The sequence below is a fragment of the Paramormyrops kingsleyae genome, chromosome 2 (genome assembly GCF_048594095.1).
Source record: "Paramormyrops kingsleyae isolate MSU_618 chromosome 2, PKINGS_0.4, whole genome shotgun sequence".
NCBI classification, from domain to species: Eukaryota; Metazoa; Chordata; class Actinopteri; order Osteoglossiformes; family Mormyridae; genus Paramormyrops; species Paramormyrops kingsleyae.
In genome coordinates this window covers 29,333,858-29,356,518 of record NC_132798.1, presented here as the reverse complement: position 1 = coordinate 29,356,518, position 22,661 = coordinate 29,333,858, and the positions used below count along the sequence as shown (strand labels likewise).

The 22,661-nt window shown below is 40.3% G+C and overlaps 1 protein-coding gene across 7 annotated transcripts in view; it reads left to right on the top strand.

The window, feature by feature from the left end:
* Positions 1-22,661, top strand: part of LOC111847265 (multiple C2 and transmembrane domain-containing protein 1-like) — a 106,933-nt gene that overhangs the window by 52,979 nt on the left and 31,293 nt on the right. For all 7 annotated transcript variants that reach the window (XR_002839061.2, XM_072708892.1, XM_023818295.2 and 4 more), the window contains 7 exons: positions 5,469-5,562; positions 10,313-10,415; positions 11,745-11,847; positions 12,197-12,298; positions 12,698-12,772; positions 13,985-14,104; positions 22,009-22,128. Coding sequence is in view for 6 of the 7 variants with exons in the window: in XM_072708892.1 (XP_072564993.1) it covers positions 5,469-5,562; positions 10,313-10,415; positions 11,745-11,847; positions 12,197-12,298; positions 12,698-12,772; positions 13,985-14,104; positions 22,009-22,128 (717 nt within the window). In the remaining variant the exon portion in view is untranslated. The remainder of the gene's footprint in view (positions 1-5,468; positions 5,563-10,312; positions 10,416-11,744; positions 11,848-12,196; positions 12,299-12,697; positions 12,773-13,984; positions 14,105-22,008; positions 22,129-22,661) is intronic.

Below are 22,661 nucleotides of genomic sequence, written 5' to 3'. Positions count from 1 at the left end.
GACAGACATAGTCTATCAACAACTGAAGTACTTAAAATTAACAAAAAAATTTATTACTTTAAACATTCATCCATCAATTCATTCATCTCTGCATCAATCTTCCACCCACTTTTCCAGTAGAGAGTCACAGGCCCTTATAATATATATAGTCTTAAATGCCTGGTGTAAAATTAGAAGTTTATTTCTAAACAATAGTAACAGAAGTGAACCACTAGTGAAATACATCATGGCCAAATAATGGAAACCCTTGATGCAGTTTATAATATCCACTTCAAAGTGGGACTTTTACTTGGAACTCTAGTGACACTGTGCACTGCCTCTTTCACTGTTATTCAAACCAGTATTTATGTTTTAATGTAAAACATTAAATAAATACCTCCTGTGGGGAATTTGTTTTAATAATCACCACAATGCTTTCCAGTACTTTCTTATTATATATACTAGTGGCCAAAATTGTGGAAATACTTCCAATTTTTAGAGATTGCAGAACCTTATTCCAGTTACTTCGGTTACTTATTTTATCGTCCAATATGTGATATTTGTAAGCATTCTTTGATTGTTTATAAACATTACCGCCAATATTAGTGTAGTAATTTTTAATGCGTAATGCCAGAAATGGTAGGTGTTTCCACAGTTTTGGCCGCTAGTGTGGCTTTATAAGTATTCCATGATCCGATTTGTAGCTGAAAGGAATATATTGTGGTTCCTATAAGTACTGGGCACAGCATATTGTCGGTGTTATTCAATATCGCTATTAAAGTATGAGGGTAACTGCTTGGGAGAGAATTATCAGTGTGAAATGCTCTTGGTGAAGCTGTTTTTCTCAACTGAGAAAACTTTACTTTGTACTTTAATTTCTGTTGATATACGAGGTAACACTTAGCATCTCTTCTTATAAGTATAAATACATTCTGTATTAATTACTGTAGTGTTGCTATATCAGGATTTTTCAGGTGTGTGTTTGTGTTTTAATGTACCTCAGTATCACCAAAAATGACGTAGGTTAGCCTGATGCTATATCATTTCAGTTACCCTAATATAACTCCTCAGTGATTCCCAGATTTGCTTTTGATAATTAAACTGCTGCAGCGGGCAGAGTTTAATTGCGAGTGATAGGTCTGAATAAATAGGGCAGCATTCTCAGGGAGCACGGGGGAAAGCCCACCCTGCCCGCTGAGTCTGTAATTGAGACATTTCTCCGATTCTTTGATTTCCCTGGCTTCCTGTCTCATAAAAGCATCCTGAAAAAGATGTTGCTGCTGTTTAACTGCATCTGCTGGCTACATGGAGTTGACAGGATATGTGGCTCGCGGTGTTGCGCGACGTGCAAAATGGACTCACGCGTAATGGATGTTAATAGGCTTTGGGGGGGGGGGGAGGGTAACCCCCATCAGTGTGGACACACCCACTCACTGTCCTTTGTGGTAGCCTGCTTAAAAATTATTAGTGAACAAGCAGTTAGAAGTGTGAGTGAGAATGTGGGGGGGAGGGGAATGAGACAGAGAGCGAGAGGGGAAGGGAGGGGGGAGGAAGCTGTTAGCATTCCATTTTCATTATGACATTTCACAGTCATCTGATTTAATGTCCTCTGACCGGATTGTCCAGCACAAGACGGTAGGCTTGAAATGTTATTTAGAGCATTGATAAAAGGTGAGAGCCTCCGAGATGACAGTGAGTCATAGGGCTGTGCGCACTGACATTAATTTTCTCCATAACAGAGATGGAATAAGACGTCATGGTGACAAGCTGTCAGTCAGAGGGGGCCCTGATACCACCCCCCCCGCCCCGGTCTGAGGACCGGGTATTGCCTCGTCCCTCGTAATGGAGCCCAACTCCTGAGCCTAGGTCTGTGACAGGATCGTCGGGCTGATGATGGAGGGGGGGGGGTTGGGAAAATATATTCTACAGCCTTTCATTAAAAAAATAAAGAGCCCTCATCTCCAGAGCTTTTCAATCTCTCTGGCTGCCTATTGAGCGGTCTGAGGAGGCAGACCTGAAAATCAGAAATTCCTCTGGTATGGAAATCTCCCAGCTCTCGGAATCAGCCAGGTTTCCAGGTCGCCTTCAATAATCATAAATAATAAACCGGCACGTCCATGGAGAGGTCATGCATTAAAGTCCTGTTTCAGGTCCCTCCATTCCTCTTTTTTCCAAGGGTTATGACAATAATATTGCATGTATCAGGCTGAGCCTGACAGAGTTTATTAGGAAATTAAGTCTGTAGCTTGGCTCTGACTTGAAAATTTAAATTATAATCACTCCTCTGGGTATCTAAGAGGGTTATTGCCAGAAAGGAAAAATAAATTGGAAGAACTGCTTCTTCACTACTTTACACTGGCACAGTTTTCTTTGTGATTTCGATTTACTACTTTTGTGTCTGCAGTCAAGTTCCATAAATTTTGCTGTACTCTATTGTGGTGTAATTTTTCGGAGTTATCCTGTTAGAGGCTACGTACCTGTATACAGTGCGCTTTCAGGCAAAGTTAACGTGAACACAGTCTATCTACAAAATTTTCATTCATCATTTGGTGTTTTACTGGGTCTTTTTGCTCAACATTGAATAGTCATTACTTGACATCATGCGCTGTAATTTCGTGTAAAATTGCACAGGATTATGTATAAGGAAGGTTTGGCATGCTTCTGTTTCTTAGAGCAACCTTATGCGTTTTGGTCTCTGTAAATAAGCAGACCTGATTTTATATGATTCTCTATAAGATGTACCATTATAGCTTGCATGTCCTGAGGTTGTTAGGAAAGCAGTGATTGACAGTTGGCTCAAAGTGGTGATTTGTGTGCCTTGGATGGCTCAGAGTGTGTAATTTAACAACTCAAATGCACTGCCTTGTTACAGAGCAAAATGTACACCATTAAAATGATGTACTGACAATCCCAGTTTGAACCAAAGCAGTTTCAGTTTTTGACTCCTAACCAACATGTTCATGTGTGTTTTTATGGGTGCTTTATATAAAAGAAATGCACCAATTAAACATGTTGTGGTATAATGTGAATTATAAGATTGAAATTGTCAGATAAATGTAGAACTTTTTTTAGAAACATTTGCTGATCATAAATTCAATAATAGTATGTCTTGTTTTAACGCTATTTATCTTTTTTCCCCAATTAAAACCTCTTTATTTCTGACATTAAAGTTTCATGAGCAGACTGAATACAGCCCCTTAGTTATCCCCACGCCACCTGTGGGCATACATTTCTAGTACCGCTTACCTGTGGGCTACGGTGTGCTTCAGACTCACTGTGTCTTCCGGACGGGAGTTCCTCTGCTCCCTTTGACAAGGCTTTCGACTGGAGTCGATCCATTAAGCCATATGTAAATCTCCCCTTACATCCTCATAGAAATGGCTTAAAATATTCCCTTCCTCCTTTGGGGTTTGAAATGTGTCGGATGGGCTCTTTCATGTCATCAGTAGAGCTTCAGATGCGGCAAATGCAATTGGCTAAATGTAGAGAGCAGATTTTTTTTTCCACGTTATTTAATAACTGTATCGAACAATAATCAATCAATTGTGAATCCTGCTCAATAGCCAAATATCTTGGAATGCACATATATGGGTCATACAATAATGATGATTTTGGCTTCTTTAAATGAGTAGAGCATAAATGCATGACATCTTTGAAATGTTCCTTACGCCCATATAAATCAGTTGTCCTGTGGTGGAGTCTGTCCCACAATTTCTCGCCGTGTGCCAGTAATACTCAAAGCAGGTGGCACCAGTGCTACAGAACAACTGTCAGTGTTTGTGTGCAGGAGACGCCCAGCGAGCGTCCAGCACTGCGGGCGACGCCCTCTGGTCACGCCTGGCTGCCCGTGTCAGCCGCTCGCCTGTATCTCTGTTATCTGTGGGTATAGCTCACGCGCCCTGCGGGAGAAGCAGCCGACGCGGCGCTATTAGCGAGGAGGGAAGGATGGAAGGAGAGCGAGAGGGGCTGCTGACCATCCTGTGACATCGATGGGGGGGGGGAAAAAAGGAGGGATGCTCTGTGACAGTGGTATTAAGTGAAGGAAAATTAAAGGAACAGCTGCAGTGATGACAGATTATATGTGATTTAACTTTGCTTTTAAGGTAAATGTCACCAGTGAGCAAGGCATTAAAATGGTGGTAAAGTGGTCTTTAAAACCGGCTCCCCGTAGCCAAAGAAGGCCTCCATCTTCATTTACTGTAATTGTCTTACTTGTAAGGCAGCAGTCTGTTGCATTTCTCTATTTTAATATATTATTTCTTCAATGAGCATTTTCCTAATGGAACTGTGTTTTTCATCGATTACACAAATCCCCCTGTTAGCGCAGCATTAATTGTGAATTTCTCGCGCTTGTTTGTTATTTATGCAGCACGAATGGTCGCAGCTCTCTTGCCCCCTTTTGATGGGAAACCAGACATTTGGAAAGGTGTCAAATAAGCAGGAGCTGCTGAGGTAGCAGCAGTGACGCTGCCGATCTTTTATTCATTGCCACCTTTCTCACCGTTTCATCACTTTCCTTTTCTCCTGAATTATCTAATCGGGGGTCTGCAGAACTGCTTTGGCCGTCTCCTTGCTGCTCAGATCTCTGCTGGACAAGCTGGGGTCTAACAGGTGTTTATGGTCAGAATCTGCTGTCGTTCAGTCTCCCCCAGGGTGTGTGGAAAGGTGTGAAAGTTACACCTTTTTACTGCTGACTCCAAGGTACTTGTAATGGGAAAATTACATTGATCCATGTTCACATACTGATATGCCTGCCGCTGAAACTACTGCCACGAAAACCCGTGATCTCTCATGCTTCATTTTGCACTATTCACGTTTGAAGTGTTTTGACCCAATGTATTGTCTCGCACGGGAATGTTTGTTAAAGTTCTAGTGCTTCCTTGACAGTCACTGCAGGCCCAGTGATAAATCTGTAGTCGATCATTCTGTTAGTAAGGGTTTGTTAATGGTATCTGTTGCTACTTTGGTTTTTATACGGCATTGTTTGGTAATGGGTGCTCTTCTGTTTTAAGAGGCTGCTGTAAAATTTGCATGCAATTAGCTTGTGATAAATATTCTGTCTGAATTTTACAAGTAAAAATATTACTTATTAAATATGTAGGTAGAGATTGCAGACAGTCACTGAGTGCAGAACATCCAACTTACGGACAATTTGAACTTGGAAACGGTCTGCCATAAAGCCTATTACATAAAAAATTAAGGTTAAATACAATGGTCTGTAATAACAAATGTACTCATTACTTTGTGATGCTCGTGGTACAGTACAGTACTGTATGTAGTTACTTTTATTGTTACTGCAATGCTGTCATTATTCTGTACTGTACTTCACTTAAAGACGGACTTAGGGAATGGATCTCGTTATTTGGGTACCGCCTGTATTATTAATGTTCTCATTATTGTGTTTCATCTCTCTCTTTTTTTTTTTTTTGGCTCAGTTGTCCGTTAATGATCACGGCTGAATTTCTGCCCGATCTCTCCATTCCACGCAGAGCCTGCTGAGGTCGTTCCACAACATTAAGGATGTGGGGGTCGTGCAGGTGAAGGTGATCCGTGCCGAGGGGCTGATGGTTGCTGATGTCACAGGTAAACAGAGTCATCAGATGTAATCACCTGTTATCTTGCCATTCACACCAGGAGATACTGGAATTACTGATGCCGCAGACAAGCTGGGCAAGGAAAGCCTTTCATTTTTTCCTTTTCTAAGCAGCTGAGAGAGAGCATATTTTTTTCAGAAACAGAGGCAAACATTATATTATTTTTACATTCTTCAGATACCAAGTGAAAATAGAATACAATATAAATTATATGTAATAAATATAGTATTTTTTTCACTTTTTCCCTTCATAATTATCTTTTATGATTTAAGATGTATGTTCTTTTTATTAGTCATTTTAATAATGTCACACAATGCTTTTCTAAGCTCGGCACAGCTTGATCTGCAGTGTGTGGTGTCATTCAATCCTGATTCTGCAGTTGCAGTGTGTTTTGCAGTGTGACATGTAGGTGTACTAAGGAACTTTTTTCACAACACTTTGCAATTAGAAACTTTCTGTATTGATGCTGTTCAAAATACGTTGGAACGGGTAAGAGTATGAATTGGAGTTTCACGGAAAGGCCAGCCGTGTCACTCGGTGGGACTCCGAGCAGCGCTGTCCCTCTCAGTGTCGCCGGTCAGCCCTTCACCTTCCAAGGCTTTCACATGCTTTTGACTTCACAGGGGTCTTTCTTCGTCTTGCTCTTTGGTGGAGCCTCTGGGCTCAGAAGTTCTCAGTGTTGGTCAGTGTGTTGAAGGTTATCGGCGAGGAGATTAGCATTGGCACTCAGACTCAGCAGCAGCCACACTCTTGATGCTGCGAAGGAGCAGTGATACCCTGTCACTCACATTGTCTCCTCTGTGAGCAACAAAAAGTCGTAGCATGATGCCTATTATCTGTGTCTCATTCGTCACTGTTCTTCTTATTTTGCTACTTATGCATTTTTCTAAAGCAACACAGATTCTGCCCATTCAGGCAATCCCTTGATGTAGGGGTGAACTCCAAATTAAGTGTCTTGTGCAAATGTGCGATGATCGGGTGCCTCTTCGGCATTAATCGGTAAACCTTCACATTGATGTCTATATCCATAAAGATACCTGCTGCCTCTCCTTAACAAAGCAGCTTAGATGTTTAAAGGACATCAGCCTGGGACTGAAGCTGTTATAGGTATTGCTGTATCTAAAGACTGCGGATTTCAGCTTATGACATCATCCTGTTTTGCCGCGGTACCGGGTCTGCTGGTCCATAGCTTCCAGCCCCAGACAGCAGTTGGGTTGGGCCCCCCTTCCCCGGCTGAGTCTGTCTCCTCCAGGATGGGACAGGGGGCTGAAGGGGTCAGAAACAACACCTCTGTAAGCTACAGCCCATTAGAGACGACAGGGTGTCATATGGGTAGCCCAGGAGTCCCAATTAGGAAGCATGTCATCACAATCTCAGGATGTTTGTCCCCGCAGTAATGAAGCTGTGCTACTGTCACATGCAAAAAGAAGAACCTTTTCATCTCGCATGTAGACCCTTCACAGGCTGTCTGGAATACTTCAAATTAGATATATTATTGCCATTAGTGTTCATGGAATGTGTAATGCGTACTTGTAATATTTTTTTCCTTGGAATACCTGTAAATCAGGAATGGTGGTGGTGTCTAATATATTATTTATTACGACCAATTCCCCCCATTTAAGCGCTGACAGACATGTACAAAGGGTGTCTATAGACCATATAGTAAATAACGCGTCTTGCCTGCACATCGCACTCCCTGGCCCTGATTTACGCTCTCGGGGAAGGGTGGCGGGGGGCAGGGGAGAGACAGGAAGATACGACGAAAGCGGGAGGGAGAGGAGGATCGAGAGAGGTGATCATTATGAATGCTAAACGGAGGGTGGCGTTTTGATGGCTTGCCTTTCTGCGTACAAAACAGTCTGTTTGGCTGTCTGCTTCACCAGACCTTAATTAAGATGTGCTCAAGGGCAGGCACCCCCTTGTAACCCCCTCTCCCCTGCTGTGTCACAGCCCAGCAATCACATACTCTCAGATGGTCCAGCCCATGACTTTGACCTTGTGCGTGGTCCAGTGTTCCCTGGGGAACAGGCCGCCTCATGAGCTCTGATTTCACACTCCTCCAGAGCCTCGGCACTCTGCACAATGACAGGGAGACAAAACCCTTTAGAGCACGATGCACTGAGGACTTGTTTCAATTGGAGAACCAGAGAGGTGTCAAGGAACAAGGTTATGGGCTACAGCGGCCTTTAATAAAGAGCTCACATTTCTCAGATTGGAGCACGGCAAAGCTCTCCCGTTCTGTGTCTGTCTCCATCGTTCTGCTCTCTTAGCTCCTCTCCTCTCTGCTGTCACTCCCTTAGTCCCCTCAACTACTTAATTGCTACATTATGCTGGAGTACCTCCTCTCTATACCACAAAACAAATGAAAATAGCCTATAAAACAAACATTGTCGAACAGTGTTGGTTTAAGAACTCCAATTATCTGACTATTCTGTGTCTCTCTGATCTCAACTAGTTCAAGTACTTGTAGGATCTTAATTGTCTGAGAACGTGAGAATCGAATTACCCCGGAATTAGGCTGTGAATAATAAATCAAAATTTGTCTTATTCCTTAAATTCAACATGTTATAACATGTAAGCGGAAGAGGTCATCTTGATAAACTTAAAATGTCAGTGCTACTACTTTCTAATTTCTGTTTCACATACATGCATTCCTGTATTATTTTAAAACCCAAGATAGGTCAACAAAGATTAAAGAGCATTTGAATGGGCATATTGTTAATATTACCATATTACACATGTCAGCTAATGCATGGTTAAATACAGTGCAAAAATATAATTCATGCTGCAGATTTTACCATGGTTTTCTAATAAAATTTAATATCAAATACCCTCAAATAAGTAAAGATTAGCAAAGGTTATCACCTATTATGTAATGTAGTCATTCACTGTTAAGAATGTGAAATTGCAGTGTCTGTATATCGGCATACATAAACATTTGGTTATAAAGCTAGGTGATAAGGATATTTTTATAATTCTGAGTTTGAAATCAAACTTTCTTTAGGAATTTTTTCACTTTAAAATCATACTTAAACATTTTGTTCCAACAATTATACATCACATCTTTAATTTACCATTAATTTGTATTATGTATAAAAAATACTTAATATAATTTCATAAACAATGCAATTAAACACGATAAATTCACAGATATTTTAAATTATTGTACAATAAATTAAAATACATTTGTTTTTCTGTAATGCATTTCATAGAGATATTATTTGTACAAATTAAACATTTTAATGAATTTGCAAACTACTGAAGCTGTCAAACATTAATATCATTAATTTCAATAATCATTTTCAGGTTGCATGTTTAAATAATATAGCAAATTAAATATTTACAGACTTGCCTCATTAAACACAATAAGCAAATATTTGATTGAAAGTTTGGTATATATCCTTATTTAGAATGAAAATACTTTGTTGATCACACACATATACCACACACACACACACACACACACACATATATATTAATAACAAAATAAAATTGCATATTATTTCTTGAGTACTTGGTATAGAATGGATATGCCTGCGGACCGCAGACAAATTGGTCAAGGTCTCCCTTTGATCAGAGCAGGATTCATTCAGTATATCAGGGAAACGCTCTGACCGTATTCTTAGATAACACTTGGTAATCGGTGTTGTGTTGTGTGATGCACAACCTACTTTTTAATATTAATATTGATTAATATTTTTTTACTAAGTGATTTTTTCTCAAGCTTTGTTAATTATTTTGCCATGTTAAATAATGTGTTTTTATCCACTTGTCTGGAGAAAAGTAAAGATCAAAGCTTGCAAATTAGTTTATTACTAGTAATGAGAATATTTTTCATGTATATGTCAAGCTGAATACCAAATACTCTATATTTAGGGCATCAAGTTTTATTAAAATTCAGTTCTAGAGCACAACATGACTGTAATTATGTATATTAATAAACTAATAAGTTGATTTTTTTAAATAGATTTGTTGCTTCCTTTATGATTTATAAGACAGTTTCTGTCAAATTCACTATCAAGTATCTGTGACAATGTGTGATATTTTCTGTGTGATATTTTTGAGAGACATTATTCTTTAAATCCACTCTAACATTATTTAATATGCCATGCTATACATTGCCGTGACAACTAAGGAAATAAATTCTCTGAGGAATGCTATCCGTGTCAATCTTCTTTTTTGCTCAGGAATAAAAACTATATTGCCAGTAAACAGTGGCAAATGCTTTGTTCTATTTCATATAATGAGAAACTGACATTTGTGTTCTTGTCAAGCACAACCTTACTGGCGTTAATATTTGCTGATGTGGAATTTAAAAAGCGGCGGACTTCACCTTTATCCTCTCCTTTCACAGCCCCCTGACAGTGAAATCTGTTTATGTACATGGACTCTGTCAGAGATGATGTCCTCTGCTGGTGCCTGATAGTGGCAAAGGCAGAGGCGCTCAAGTGCTTATTCTACGCCGTCTAAAGCCCATAGCTTCGTGCTGCGTGGATGTGACGGCATGCTCTGAAATAAATATATCAAATAATTGTTATAATGATAAATTACAGCTTCGCTCAGGCTGGGCGGAAGACAGTTGTAATTTCCTGTTGTGGCATGGCTTTGCTCACCTTTATCTGCAGGAAAGCTGCACCGGCTCTCTGTGGCCGGCTGCTGGATTAAGCAGCAGCAAATAAGTCCAATGCTGATAAAGTTAATGCATCCCTTTATCTGATTGTTCCTGCTCCCCCTGGTAGGCAAAAGTGACCCCTTCTGTGTGGTGGAGCTGAGCAATGATCGACTGCAGACACACACCGTGTACAAGAACCTTAACCCAGAGTGGAACAAGGTCTTCACCTTGTAAGTGCTGTCTTGCACCAAATCTGTTGTACCATAATACTGTTCTGCGTCTGCTGTATACGACTGTGCATGTCCCCTATGCTTAATGCATCTGCACCAGCAGATTTATGTTGGATATTATTTTGTCTGTAAATATGCTTTTTTTTCTTGCCCTCTGTTCAAAAACTTTGGACTGAGCAGTATTCTTCTCCAAGATATCACTATTGCAGTCCTGACAGAATTAGTGTATCTCTAGTACTTTCCATCAGAATGCTGTATTGACCACAGTGAAAAAGCAGAGCTGACTTATTTTCTAAAGTTTTTGGATTTTGAGATCAGTTTAAATATTTTTCAGGAAAAAAAGTGTATAATAAAATTTAAAAAAAACCCCATAATATTACGCTATTCTGTTTTTTTCTTGTATAATATAAAAAACAATAATTTGTTTAAAATGCTTTATTTGTTTATTTTTTTATTTACAATTACAGAAAACTGTGGTATTATTAGTCAGGATAAAATGTTCAGCATTGCTCTTATGTATTTAACCTCAATTATAACTATATAAAACATAGAATTCTAAACCATAATAGGAAATCTGCTACAACAGTAGACAATACCATCAAGGCTTGATGTAAAAATTCAAAATTAAAGCACAATGTTGAATTAAGCAAACAATTCAGTGACATTGTAATTATTATGTTATGTATAAAATTACAACATGTAATACCTGGCTAGTTTTAACAATAAAACTGATTTAACCACTTATTCAGTAACATTCAAACTAGCAATTAAACTGTCATTTTTTTCATTGTCATCATGCAATATAATAACAATGTAGGACAAATAATGTACTTACTATCTGTCTTTATAGCGTAGAATAAGCTGTAGTATAATTATTTTTGACACAACCATTTATCAAAGAATTTGTATACACTTTGTATAAACTTTTTTTAATGACCTAAAAATAATACAGTGTTACAATATATGTTAAATATTTATATTAAGGTTATATCATTTACTTCACACAATCCAGCACGTTCACTGCAAGATTACAGGAGTAGAAATCATTTTAAATTCCCAATGAAAATTCAGTAATTTAGCTGTCACATCTCTGACAATAACCTCATTCTTTTCTCATTAAGGTTTTCCTCCTCAGTAACCTACTTTTAAGAGACAGCTGATGAGAAAGGCGGTTACAGTTTCCCCAGTTTTCACCCCAGCATTTTTATATTACATGCAGACCATTTAGATAATTAATTTGGTCTTGGCTCCTGAAGTGTTTGCTTGACAGTGCTGGGTAACCGCTTCACATTCTGTTCCTGTGCCTTCTGCGGCTGCCCGCTTTATCAGCAACGTGAAAGATATACATTCGGCGCTGGAGGTCACCGTCTACGATGAGGACCGGGACAGGAGCGCCGACTTCCTCGGCAAAGTAGCCATCCCCTTGTTGCATGTGAGTCTGATGATGTGTCTCTGCTTGAGAAAAGAAAGAACAGAAGAATGAAAAATCTTGAAAAAATGAGACTGTAATCATGACTCAATGAGAGAGATAAATACGGAGGAAGGAAAAGTTTTTAAAAAGTATAAAAAAAAGTATAATGTGCCTGGTTCATTCCCCAGGGTAGTTCATTTCTGGCTGACAGTGGCATCGTGGTAATGAACAGGTACTTGTCAGACTTGCCACAGTTGTTTTGGGTTCTCTGTCAGATCCAGCAGCTGCGGGTCAGAGGTTGGGGTGGGGGGGGGTCTATATTCAGCTGGGTATTGCCAGACAGACGGCTGTCATGTCCCTTTTCCTACAGATTCAAAATGGTGAACGCAAAACTTACGTCTTGAAAAGCAAGGAGCTGACAGGGCCAACAAAGGGGGTCATCTTTCTCGAAATAGACGTGATTTATAATGCTGTGAGTCGCTTTTCTTCTCCTCCTCCTGTTTATTCCTTCCCTTCACTTCATTTTCTCTTTCTGCCGTCCGTTTTTGTTTTAATTGGAGACGATGAGAAGGTCCCCCTTTGTTTGTGGATTCAGCAGACGAATATGTCGCCGTCTCTGGCTGCCGCCATTTTGTTAGCGAGGCGACAGTGTGCCGTGCATGCGGCATCTCAGGGACGAGAGCATGCCTGGCTTCCTGCGCGTACAGATATACTTATTCGCTTGACTATAGTGTGCACAGAAAGGAAGTGTATAATTTAACAGATGTAAATAAATATTTACTTCATCTAAATCCATGAAATGTCTGTTTGCTGTAAGTGGAATAATATCTGTCTGTGTTTACTGCTAATAGTCATGTATCTTAATTCATAGATCAAAGCTGGTCTTAGAACTTTGGTACCAATGGAGCAGAAGTATATCGAGGAAGAGCCCAGAGTCTCTAAACAGGTATTGGAAATGTTACAGGATGTGTCACCTGCCCCCATACAGAAATATATTTCTGAACAGACCCTCCAATTTCCACGTTCTTTTTCTCGGAGTGATAGCGGACAGCTAGCGTGAGCAGGAATCGTGTCGCCATCGGACATCAGCGCGGGGCTGAGAGAATGTGCCCCCGCCTCGTGTGGGCGGTGAATAGAAATGTCACGCTGTCAGCACTGTGGCCGTGTAAGAGGCCCAGCCACCTCGCAGCCCTCTGTGCCACCGGAGCAGTACGCTGCATTGTGACCGGCTGACAAAGAGCTGAATCGGAGGGGCTGGCCCAAATCAGACGTGTCACAAAACGCTGTTTGGCCAAAACAGACATGTTTCCTGGCCCTTTGTCCTGTCTTCACACCGAGAGACGCATCCACTGAGCTTTCTGCCATTCCAGCAGTTTTTTTTTTCCCCCCTTCATGTTTTTACTGACTTTCTTAAGAACATAGGTCAAGTGTGTAGATGACGATGTCATAGGTTTCTGGAGAATAATCTCTCCCACACTGTTTTGTAAGCAGCTTGACAGAGCCACCAATTCTAGTAAAGTGACATACAATCTGTGCAAGTGAATCCAATACATTTGTCTTGCATTTTTTACATGAGCATTAACTGAAATTTGAACTGTGTGCTGAGAACTAAATGTTATCATTTGTATTGTTTTCATGAAGGTATTAAAAGAAAGCAGCACTCCTATAGTCTTTTACGTTACAGATAAGATGTTTATTTGGGGTCCAGATATTTCCATAAATGTAATGATCCATCAGGGAAAAAAATATGACAAAAATACAACCTGGATACTATGATGGCTACATAAGGACCTGAGCAGTCCTATCTCCAGAAGTTCTGTTATCTTTTTTTGCTGTTAGTCTATCAGAAAACAAATCCTCTGGATTGCATTAATTTACTGGTTAATGGCAGCTTCAGTGAGCTGAAGTTGGCTGTTGAATTGTTATTGCTTTTTTAATCAGTTAAAGTGGCGTATTAAATTCTGTGACGAATTGACAATTTTTTTTGTGATGTTTACATAAATGAAGCTAGCAAAATATGTTTTATCTTATAGACATGGGTACACAGGTAGACTTAACCTTCAGCTGCACTTACAATAGTCTATCAGCTGTCCTCAGCCTGCAGTGATGCGATGCAAAGTGTCATCAGTGCCTTTATGTGTGTGTTTGTACTTCATAGCTGCTGCTACGAAACTTCAACCGACTGAAGCGCTGCGTCATATTCCTCATCAACATCGGCTGCTTTGTCAACAGCTGCTTTGAGTGGGAATCTCCGCAGAGAAGCATCTGTGCCTTCGTGGTAGGAGCCTCTTACATCTCTATGAATTTCTCCTTCACAGACAGGGTTCACGGGTCATTGTATGAATTCAAGAAGCTGCGGCCCCCATGAAGCTACTCTCCGGCCGCCCTTATGTCAGCATTTCCATGATTCTTTGCTACATGCCACTTATCTCCTCTGCTGCTTCCATCATGGCTCATTCTAAACATTCCATCACTTTTGCATTGTGTGTCAATGTTTGTTTTTGTTCTCCTGCACTTTTCCTGTCTATCTATGGGCACTGCAGTCCAGGAATGTCATTTCACGTCACCGTATGTAGCGTACTGAACATGATTAGTATGACAGCGAAGCCCCATTTCGCTCGATTCGACTGATGTTTCCAACAAACTGAAAGTAGCCCAGGAATGATCAGGATTCTCCAAGGTAATCAAAGCACCCTTTATGGTGACATCACTGCAATACTGCATGGTTACAGAGAGCCGTTTGATCAGGATCAGGTAGCTCTTTTGTTATGTCAGTTTGTCTCGAATGATCAGCTAGATTTTACCCAGCAAGCAATGTGTAAAAGTTTCTTAAAATAGCAGGTTCAGTGTGATATCGCTGTAATGGTTTTTTTATGACTCAGATTAGCTACATCAGACAGAATCGCTTAAGTTCCTGTTGCTCCTCCTCCTCCTCCTCCTCCTCCTCCTCCGAGGACCCATACCTATGATGACTTCCTGTTCCTGCTACACTCCAGCCGTTGCTCCTGCTGTCATTTAGCCATCAGGCTTTTGCATATTACATGCCATTTGGAATACTAAAGGCTCTGTTCCGCTTCTGCTGAAACGGTTCCAGAGAGTAGAATAAATAGTAATTGTGCTTTTGCGCTCTCTCTCTCTCTCTCTCTCTCTCTTTCTCTCTCTCTGTCTCTGCCTCGTTCTCTTGTGGTGACATATGAAGAGTCCCATTCTGTCATGCTGTCACTCGCACTCTGTGTTAAGCTAAAACGTATAATTGGACAACTGAGCTCTCATCAAAAGGACACTCTTTCTTAAGCTCCCAAATTGCCAAATTGTACTACAAGACAAACTTATAATCCTTCATGTGATTCTGCATAAATTGCCAGAGGAAGTGGCTGTCAGTGTGACTAGCCTTTTCAGCTGCTTTAAGTGCCTCTGTACTATGCATTAACATTTAGTATTTGACAAATAATTTCTGAACGGTCTCGGGACCTAGAGTGCAGGGCACCCGTGGTTTGCTGGGGAGAAGGAGGATATTGTATTGATCAGTTAACATTTTGCTTCAGATTTTTTTTTATGGTTGTTGCAAAAATTAATGAAAATGTCAGACAAAAATGTCAAGGGAGTTATAAAAAGCAAGGTAGGATTTGATTGCTTTTTCTTGTCCCAAACAAATATTTTTGTGCGTGTGTGTGTATTCTATAATTTTTATGTGGGTTTCAATCAGTTGTTTTGCTTAAATAATTTACACATAGTGGATTAATGATTTAAAACTTATAATGAATTTTTAAATATTCATTTCAATCATTTGTGACTGAAAGTATGCAAATACAATAATATTTCATGATGTTATTTTTAAGGAAGAGGCCTTTATTATTGCCCATTTACAGTAGCATCTCATATTCAGGCCAGCTTGCACAATTTACGACTGTATGAAAAAGGCTTTAAAGCTCCTTTTCCCAAGGCAGTAAGCAAGGGCAGCTAGAAGCTCTCACATGCACTGAAAGCATCAGGTGTGGCGGACTTTCCTCTGTCCTATCAGATGGGAAAGACGGCGGCCTCTGCCCCCTGCGAGAGCCGAGGCGCCCGGACGTGGGAGCCGTCAGTTTACTACACACGCTGTACTCTCGGATCATTTCTCCTCATTCTGAAGCCGTCATTGCGAGAGGCGTATTAATTACATCACTCATTTCTTTAAGTACCTTGTAAAAGGGACCATCTGGCTCAGGTGGTGTGTTTCTGGGTAGCTCAGTACATCTGTTTTACTTTTGGTGCGCGCAGCGTGCCGGATGTCAGGCAGGCCTGCCAGGAGAAGAGGGTTAACGACGGGAACTCTCAGAACTTCACTCTGGTCTGATTGCTTAGCACTGTGCCTTTACACAAGCTGGTGCTAATTACTCTAAAAGCTCCTTCTCATGTAGCAACTTCTACTCTACCTTTGCTCACCCTTTGTGAGCGTGTCTAAAGGACACTCATCCCTAACTTTTTGCATGTGATGTATTTTGAAATAGTAACTTACTGTGAGTTTTATACATGCAGTAATGATGACATCTTATCTAAAGTCTTGCTGCTTCCATCCATCCATCCATCCATCCATCCTTCCTTCTTTCGGGGGGACATAAGGCCCAGAGCTGAGATACACCCTGCTTGGGCTGAAATAGACAACAGTCCTTACCTATTAACATGCATTCATGAGAACTGTTTTGTGTTCTTGTGACATAATGAAAAAAATAATATAAAATTATTAATATTATGTAAATTAATTTGTAAAATAATATGCAAATATGTCAAAAAAAAAATCACTTTTTTCAGGTGTACTTGCATGCAGAGTCAAGATTTTCTATAAATGAGTGAATTACATTCAGGTAATGGCATAGGAGAGTGTTTGAGATTGGGGGACACAACTTATTCATTTAAATACGGTCTGTTTATTGGGGGGAAGACTGAAGCCAAGTTAAATACTGGGTTGCGGGGGGACACCTCCCCCCCCCCCGGTTCCTATGACCCTGCATGGATGAGCACAGTAACGGCACCATTCAGGCCCTTTCCCAGTGCAGGCTGTCACCTGAGCCACTGCTCCCATCACCCCATCCTCACCCTGCTCACAGCCCGGCCCATTAGCACTTGCGATTACGGATCTGCAGGAATAATTCAGCCCCTTTTTCTGCCCGCCGCCCCCCACCCCCAAGGCCCCCCCAGCTGTAAGGAGCCCACCGTGACAGTGCTGGAAATCCCTCCCACATGACGCAGTGCGCAGGGGTCAAGCACCCGCTTTACCTTTCTACCTGAACACCTGCAAGCTGAGCCCCTGCCCCCCCCAGCCCCCCGGCAGAGGGGCCCATTGTGGCGTCGGGGCCGCATTTGTCTCTGAGCCACTTTCCTGCCAGTTTCCCCCCCGTGAATGAAAGACAAGTTTGTTATTGCCCCTGGGAGTACAGGCTTTGCTGCCTTTTTTCACCAAACAAATTTGCTGTAACTTTATCTGCAATTGGGCTCTGAATTGGGAGCAAATAGACTGTGCATTGTTTGGCACAGGAAGGGAGAGGGTAGAAGAAGGCGTTTGTTTAGAAGCAAGGGAAATGATACTAGGGCTTTTATGTTCAGCAAAGTAGGACTCTTATCACTGGGAGAGCCAGACAAGGGAGCTTTTGGTGGAAACTGGAGCACACATCACCTGTTTTGCATTTAGATAAAATTCACCCTCAAAGGAAAAAAAAACACGCATATGCACACACATAACTGTATAATTCATATATGCTGGGGTGCACATTTTGAAGTGTGATGTTCTTTTATTTAAAAGGGCTGAGCAGGTGACATTGCTGAATGTTTCAGTGTTTGACTCATATATCATTGGAGTGTGAGGATTTTGAGAACTTTATCACAACTGCAATTATTTTGTAGCTATGTATGTATAAATGATATATGCGTTTGTTTATTGTTATTTTCTATGTATTTCTGCTGTAGGTATTGCACATGCATGGGAATTAAAAGCCTTCGTGTTCTACAGTGCCATTTTTGAAATGTACTGTCGTTCTCTAAATGGCCACTAGAGGACACTGCTACACTATGTTAAAATTGAGTAGGTATTAGTCAATCCATTCCTTTTAAACAGAATAATTGCTTTCGAGTTTTTTGATTATAAGATGACATTAGTAATATTAGAGGTTTATCTAATGTAATTTGTTTAATTGTGTAGTGAATGTGGTTAATTTTCTAGATCTAACTTTTGATATATGAACGGTTTAACTTTTTTGATATATGAAGACAATTTTTTAAGAATGTTTCGCGTTTAAGAACATATGAAAAAGCAGTTGAAAAACAGGGTATTCAATGAATCGTTTTGTTTTTAATCAATTGTTTAATCAATACTTTGTATTTGTGGTGATTTAAAAATTTCTATATGTGTTATTTGCTGTTATTGTTATTCCACAGATAAATTCCACAGAGTAGCTAATTTAAATCAGTGTTAGTAAGATGATCATAAATCAAACATTTACCACAATAGCCATGGTAGCTAAAAATAGTATTATGTACTTATAGTACTGACATATACTTATATATATATATAAAATAAATGAATGAATAAATAAATATATTTGTCTTACAAGCGAGGGAATTGAATTGAATATGGAATTTATCTTTTTCAGTTCCACCTCCACAGAGGCTGGAGTTAAAACCTTCTGAGCACTAATTTGGATTTTTCCCTTATGCTTTATTCTGTGCAGTTCTGGCTGCTCTATTTTGCGAGGAGTATTTATCTCTGTGTGCTCTGTTGTCTGCGCCTTCATTTTTTTAAGTTTTTTTTTTTTTTTTTTTAAATATATATTTTTTTTTAGAAACTGCACTGGAGTATAGAAAAAAAATGAATGTAACGTTTCCCATACATTGAACATACCTCTTTGGAGTCTAGTGAAAAACAATTAATGCCACAGATTCAATGACTGACACATTCTTTTTCAAAAATACGTTATATATTTATGTTTAGTTTATGCTTTTTATGCAACAATATATATTCAGTAATATTAAATAAATCACATAAAGTGAAATATTAAAATATTTAAAGTTTTATTACGGGTAGTGGGAAAAACAGTATACATTCAGTTGTTCTGCAAGCATGAGATATTAGAGCTCTGCAGCTTTAAAAATGTTCGTATGATGTTTTCTGATTTGCGACATTAATAATTGTGTGTATATGTGGCTGTTCACATGCTGCCTGTATGTTTGCATATTCCTTATATTTGCATGTGCTTATCAGATCACTAAGGCATGGAAATGTGCGACTGCTTTTTGTTGAGTACACATTTTGAGTCCTTTGAATTGCCTCCTAAATTTGTTAGACAATGGGTGGTGCTTTGAATTAGCACTTTCTGCCAGCCTGCCTGCAACAACCAAAGCTCTGTTGTAATATAGTATTGTGGTTACATCACTGCTTACTGAGAATGTCCATACATGTTTAAAGAGCCTGGTTCCCTTTTGTTTTCTAACCCTGACTCTGGGACACCTATCTCTACATCCCACCCCCCCAAGTCTTGCCCCAAAATCAGTTTACAGGATAGTAGCAGAGGCAAGGGATACGGTTGGTGCCCCAAGAGAATGTTTCCTGCTGTCTTAGGACCAGTCCTGAAATGGAGCGAGGCTCACCTCTGATGGGCCAGGGTGTCCGATTCCATGAGCTGTCAGTCAGTGCAGCCGAAAGCCAACACAAGCCAATGAAGAGGCGTCAGGCCAGTAACAGAGCTAAGGTCCCCATAAGGGAAAGTGAATGGGGATCGGCTGCTTCATTTTTAACAACAAAAACACTTTGCGGTACTTAGAAATGAACCTTCCAACCAAATACTTTATAGATGCAAGTAATAAAATATCAGCAGTTTATTTTTCAGCCATTTTAGGTTAAGTTGCATGCTGTTTATATGTAATACGCTAAGAACAATACTTTTCTCCGGCATTCCAAGTGTAATGATTTGTATACATTATGAATTATATATCGCAAGGTTGTTTTTGCGGCAGTAGTGCTCATAGCTTAAAGAGGGGAGAGCTGTGTTTAGGAGCAAAATGATGAGGCACATGTGACAGTGGCTTCAAAAAGAGCGAGACAGAAGTGCTGAGCTCACACAAGCGCAGCGTGGCCAACAGCAGAAGGCTGGGAAACGGTGCGTCTGCTTGTAAGCGACACTCAGTTATTGAACTTTATTGCTCATGTTCTGAAACAGGGAACATTTCTAATCTACGCTTCTCTGGCAGCCTGAGCAGAGTGTCACACATGTCCTTATGTCATTTTGCTTATAGCATTATGCAAATGTGCTGCCCAAAGTTTTCTTCTGTTTGTTTTGTTTATAGACATGTGAAAAACTAAACTTAAGAAATGTAGCGTAAAGTTTATCTAATTTGGACAATGCCTGAATGTCATACTGTGTGTTTATCTCTGTGCGTGTTGTGGTAATTATGATATTGTGGGAATCAGATTTCCCCACAATATAATAATAACCTGTAACTTTGTACCTTGTGGGGACATTTTTTTAGTTCCCACAAACGGAAATTCAATTTTATAAAAATCCATGACTGCAATCAAAAAACTTAAAATGCCAAAAGTCTCATATTTTGTTTGGTTACTTATGGTTAGGGTTAGGGCTGGGTAGGGGTTAAGGTCGTCATGTTGGGATTAGAGTTTTCCCCATAGAAATGAATGGAGAGTCCCCACAAAGATATAATTGTGTATAATTGTGTGTGTGTGTCAGTTCTGTCGGTGGGTGGCTGCATTTCCAGGGATGCACAGAGCTAAAAGCTTTGCCACGTCAGTGCGCTTTCGAAAGGTGATCCAGCCCATCAAGGTGTCTGGTGCCCTTCACACAAAGCCACAGCTGTCTGCCGGCGAGTGGGAGTGGTTCTGTCGAGGCTGAGAGAGGCCCACTTAAAAGCCGCCTGGCCCAGTGCCCTTAAAGGTCAGGCTGCCAAAAACAATGGGGGCCAAGCCGGGACACACCTGTCCACTTTCTCCGGAGCAAAAGCCCAGTTGAGGAATTTTATTTGTTACAAGCAATGAAACCTCAACAACACCATTCCCCCCCCCCCCACCCCCACCCCCACCCCAACTGTGCTCCCCACAGTAACTACTCATTGCTGCCTTATGAAACCGGGGTCCTGAAGTGACATAAGTCTTAAGAAAATATGTCAGCCTTTTAGGTTTAATTGGTTCTGTTTGAAAATAGTGAGACTTATGGCAACAGAATTGCTAATGAATCCTTCTTAGGGCAGTAATAATACCGAAAGAAAATTCACTGTCAAAAACAAATCAATGAAAATTCCATTTCCAGAAAAAATTAGTAAGCAAACAGTTCTGTTGTGACATCAGTGTATTATATTAGTTTACTTGCCTGCCATCCAAATTATTTTTACGCCTGTGCTTTCCGGAACAAATTTTACAACTGTACACGTGCATTTAAAAAAATATATATATTGATGTGTATCAGTTAGTAAAATTAAAAGGGCATTATGTACATTTCCTACTTTCCAGCATTATATAGGACTCATTTACTGTTACTGTATGATCATGCTGATGTTTTATTCAACAAAAAGAGACTCTGGTACCACAAGACGGAGCCTGTATGCACACTTAGTGCAGGAGGGGAGACTTAGGGAAAGACACTTATCACACTAACACACACATGCGTTACTGAGTCACAAGAGCTACACTGATTGTGCGAGAGGGTGCATATTCTCCGGGCAGCATGCACACTGGCTGCCTCGATTATTCCATAACAGGTTATGTAGTCGGTGGAAAATAAATTCAGGGCAGGGACCTTCTGATAGTACGGAGCAGGAGCAATGTACTGATTATAGGGCTTTAAAGGCATTATCCTTCTCTTCAAGCCAAATCGGAAGTGATAGGGGGATGGGAATGTGTTTCCACTGCTCAGGCTTGATGAGCTCGACAGTCAGAATAGTGTTTTTTGAGCAAGTATGGAAATGGAAGCTTATAGATTAAAACCTGCATTCATTGCTCATGAACATTGTCATTTCTAGCAGTTACCTGCCGCTTGCTCAGTCTTGTAAAGGCTGACATGGTTCATTTACATGTAAAGCACCTGAAAGCTTGTCCTCACATTGTGGGTAGTAAACAGGTCTGTGTGTGACAGCAGTGTGAGGACGGTGAGGGTTTTTTCAAGACCTGACCGTCTCATTTTCTCTTGCTCTCTGTCTCCCAAGCTCTTTGTTGTGCTGGTGTGGAACTTTGAGCTTTACATGGTCCCACTGATGCTGCTGATGGTCTTGGCCTGGAACTACATTTCCTTTGCCGCGGGGAAGGACACCAGGCAGCGTGATGTGGTAAGTTTTTCAGAACCGACCTTTGGCTGTATCCCTACAGCAGGCTTCTCATATCGCCATTATGCCAAACCACTTGTGCATACCGGCTGACTTTTAGCAGAATATGAATGATGAAAAACAGAATTATAATTCATTTTATTTATCACATACTGTATGTGAAAGCAAAGTGAAAAGGACAGATGACTAAGCACATTGTTCTGTGTTCTTTGGTGGGGGGTTAATGGAGGTCTACTTTATAAAAAAGGTAGCCTAGTTTTATTAACTGAGTACATAGAAGAAATTTGTCGGAATGACTTATAGTATAGCATTTAATGTGGAGCATTATATGTTTATCACTGTACAATGCAGCAAAGTGAAAGTACTGCCTCACAGGAAAACAGAAAAGAAATGGTATACGGCAGTATCTAAGCACTGAGGGGGACCTCATTTCAAACTGACGCAAAACCATGAACCGTCTAGCAATTCATTTTATTAATGGTTCCCCTGACAGTTTTAGGGTTCAGAGTTAAAAGACCATGTTTTTAATAAGGATT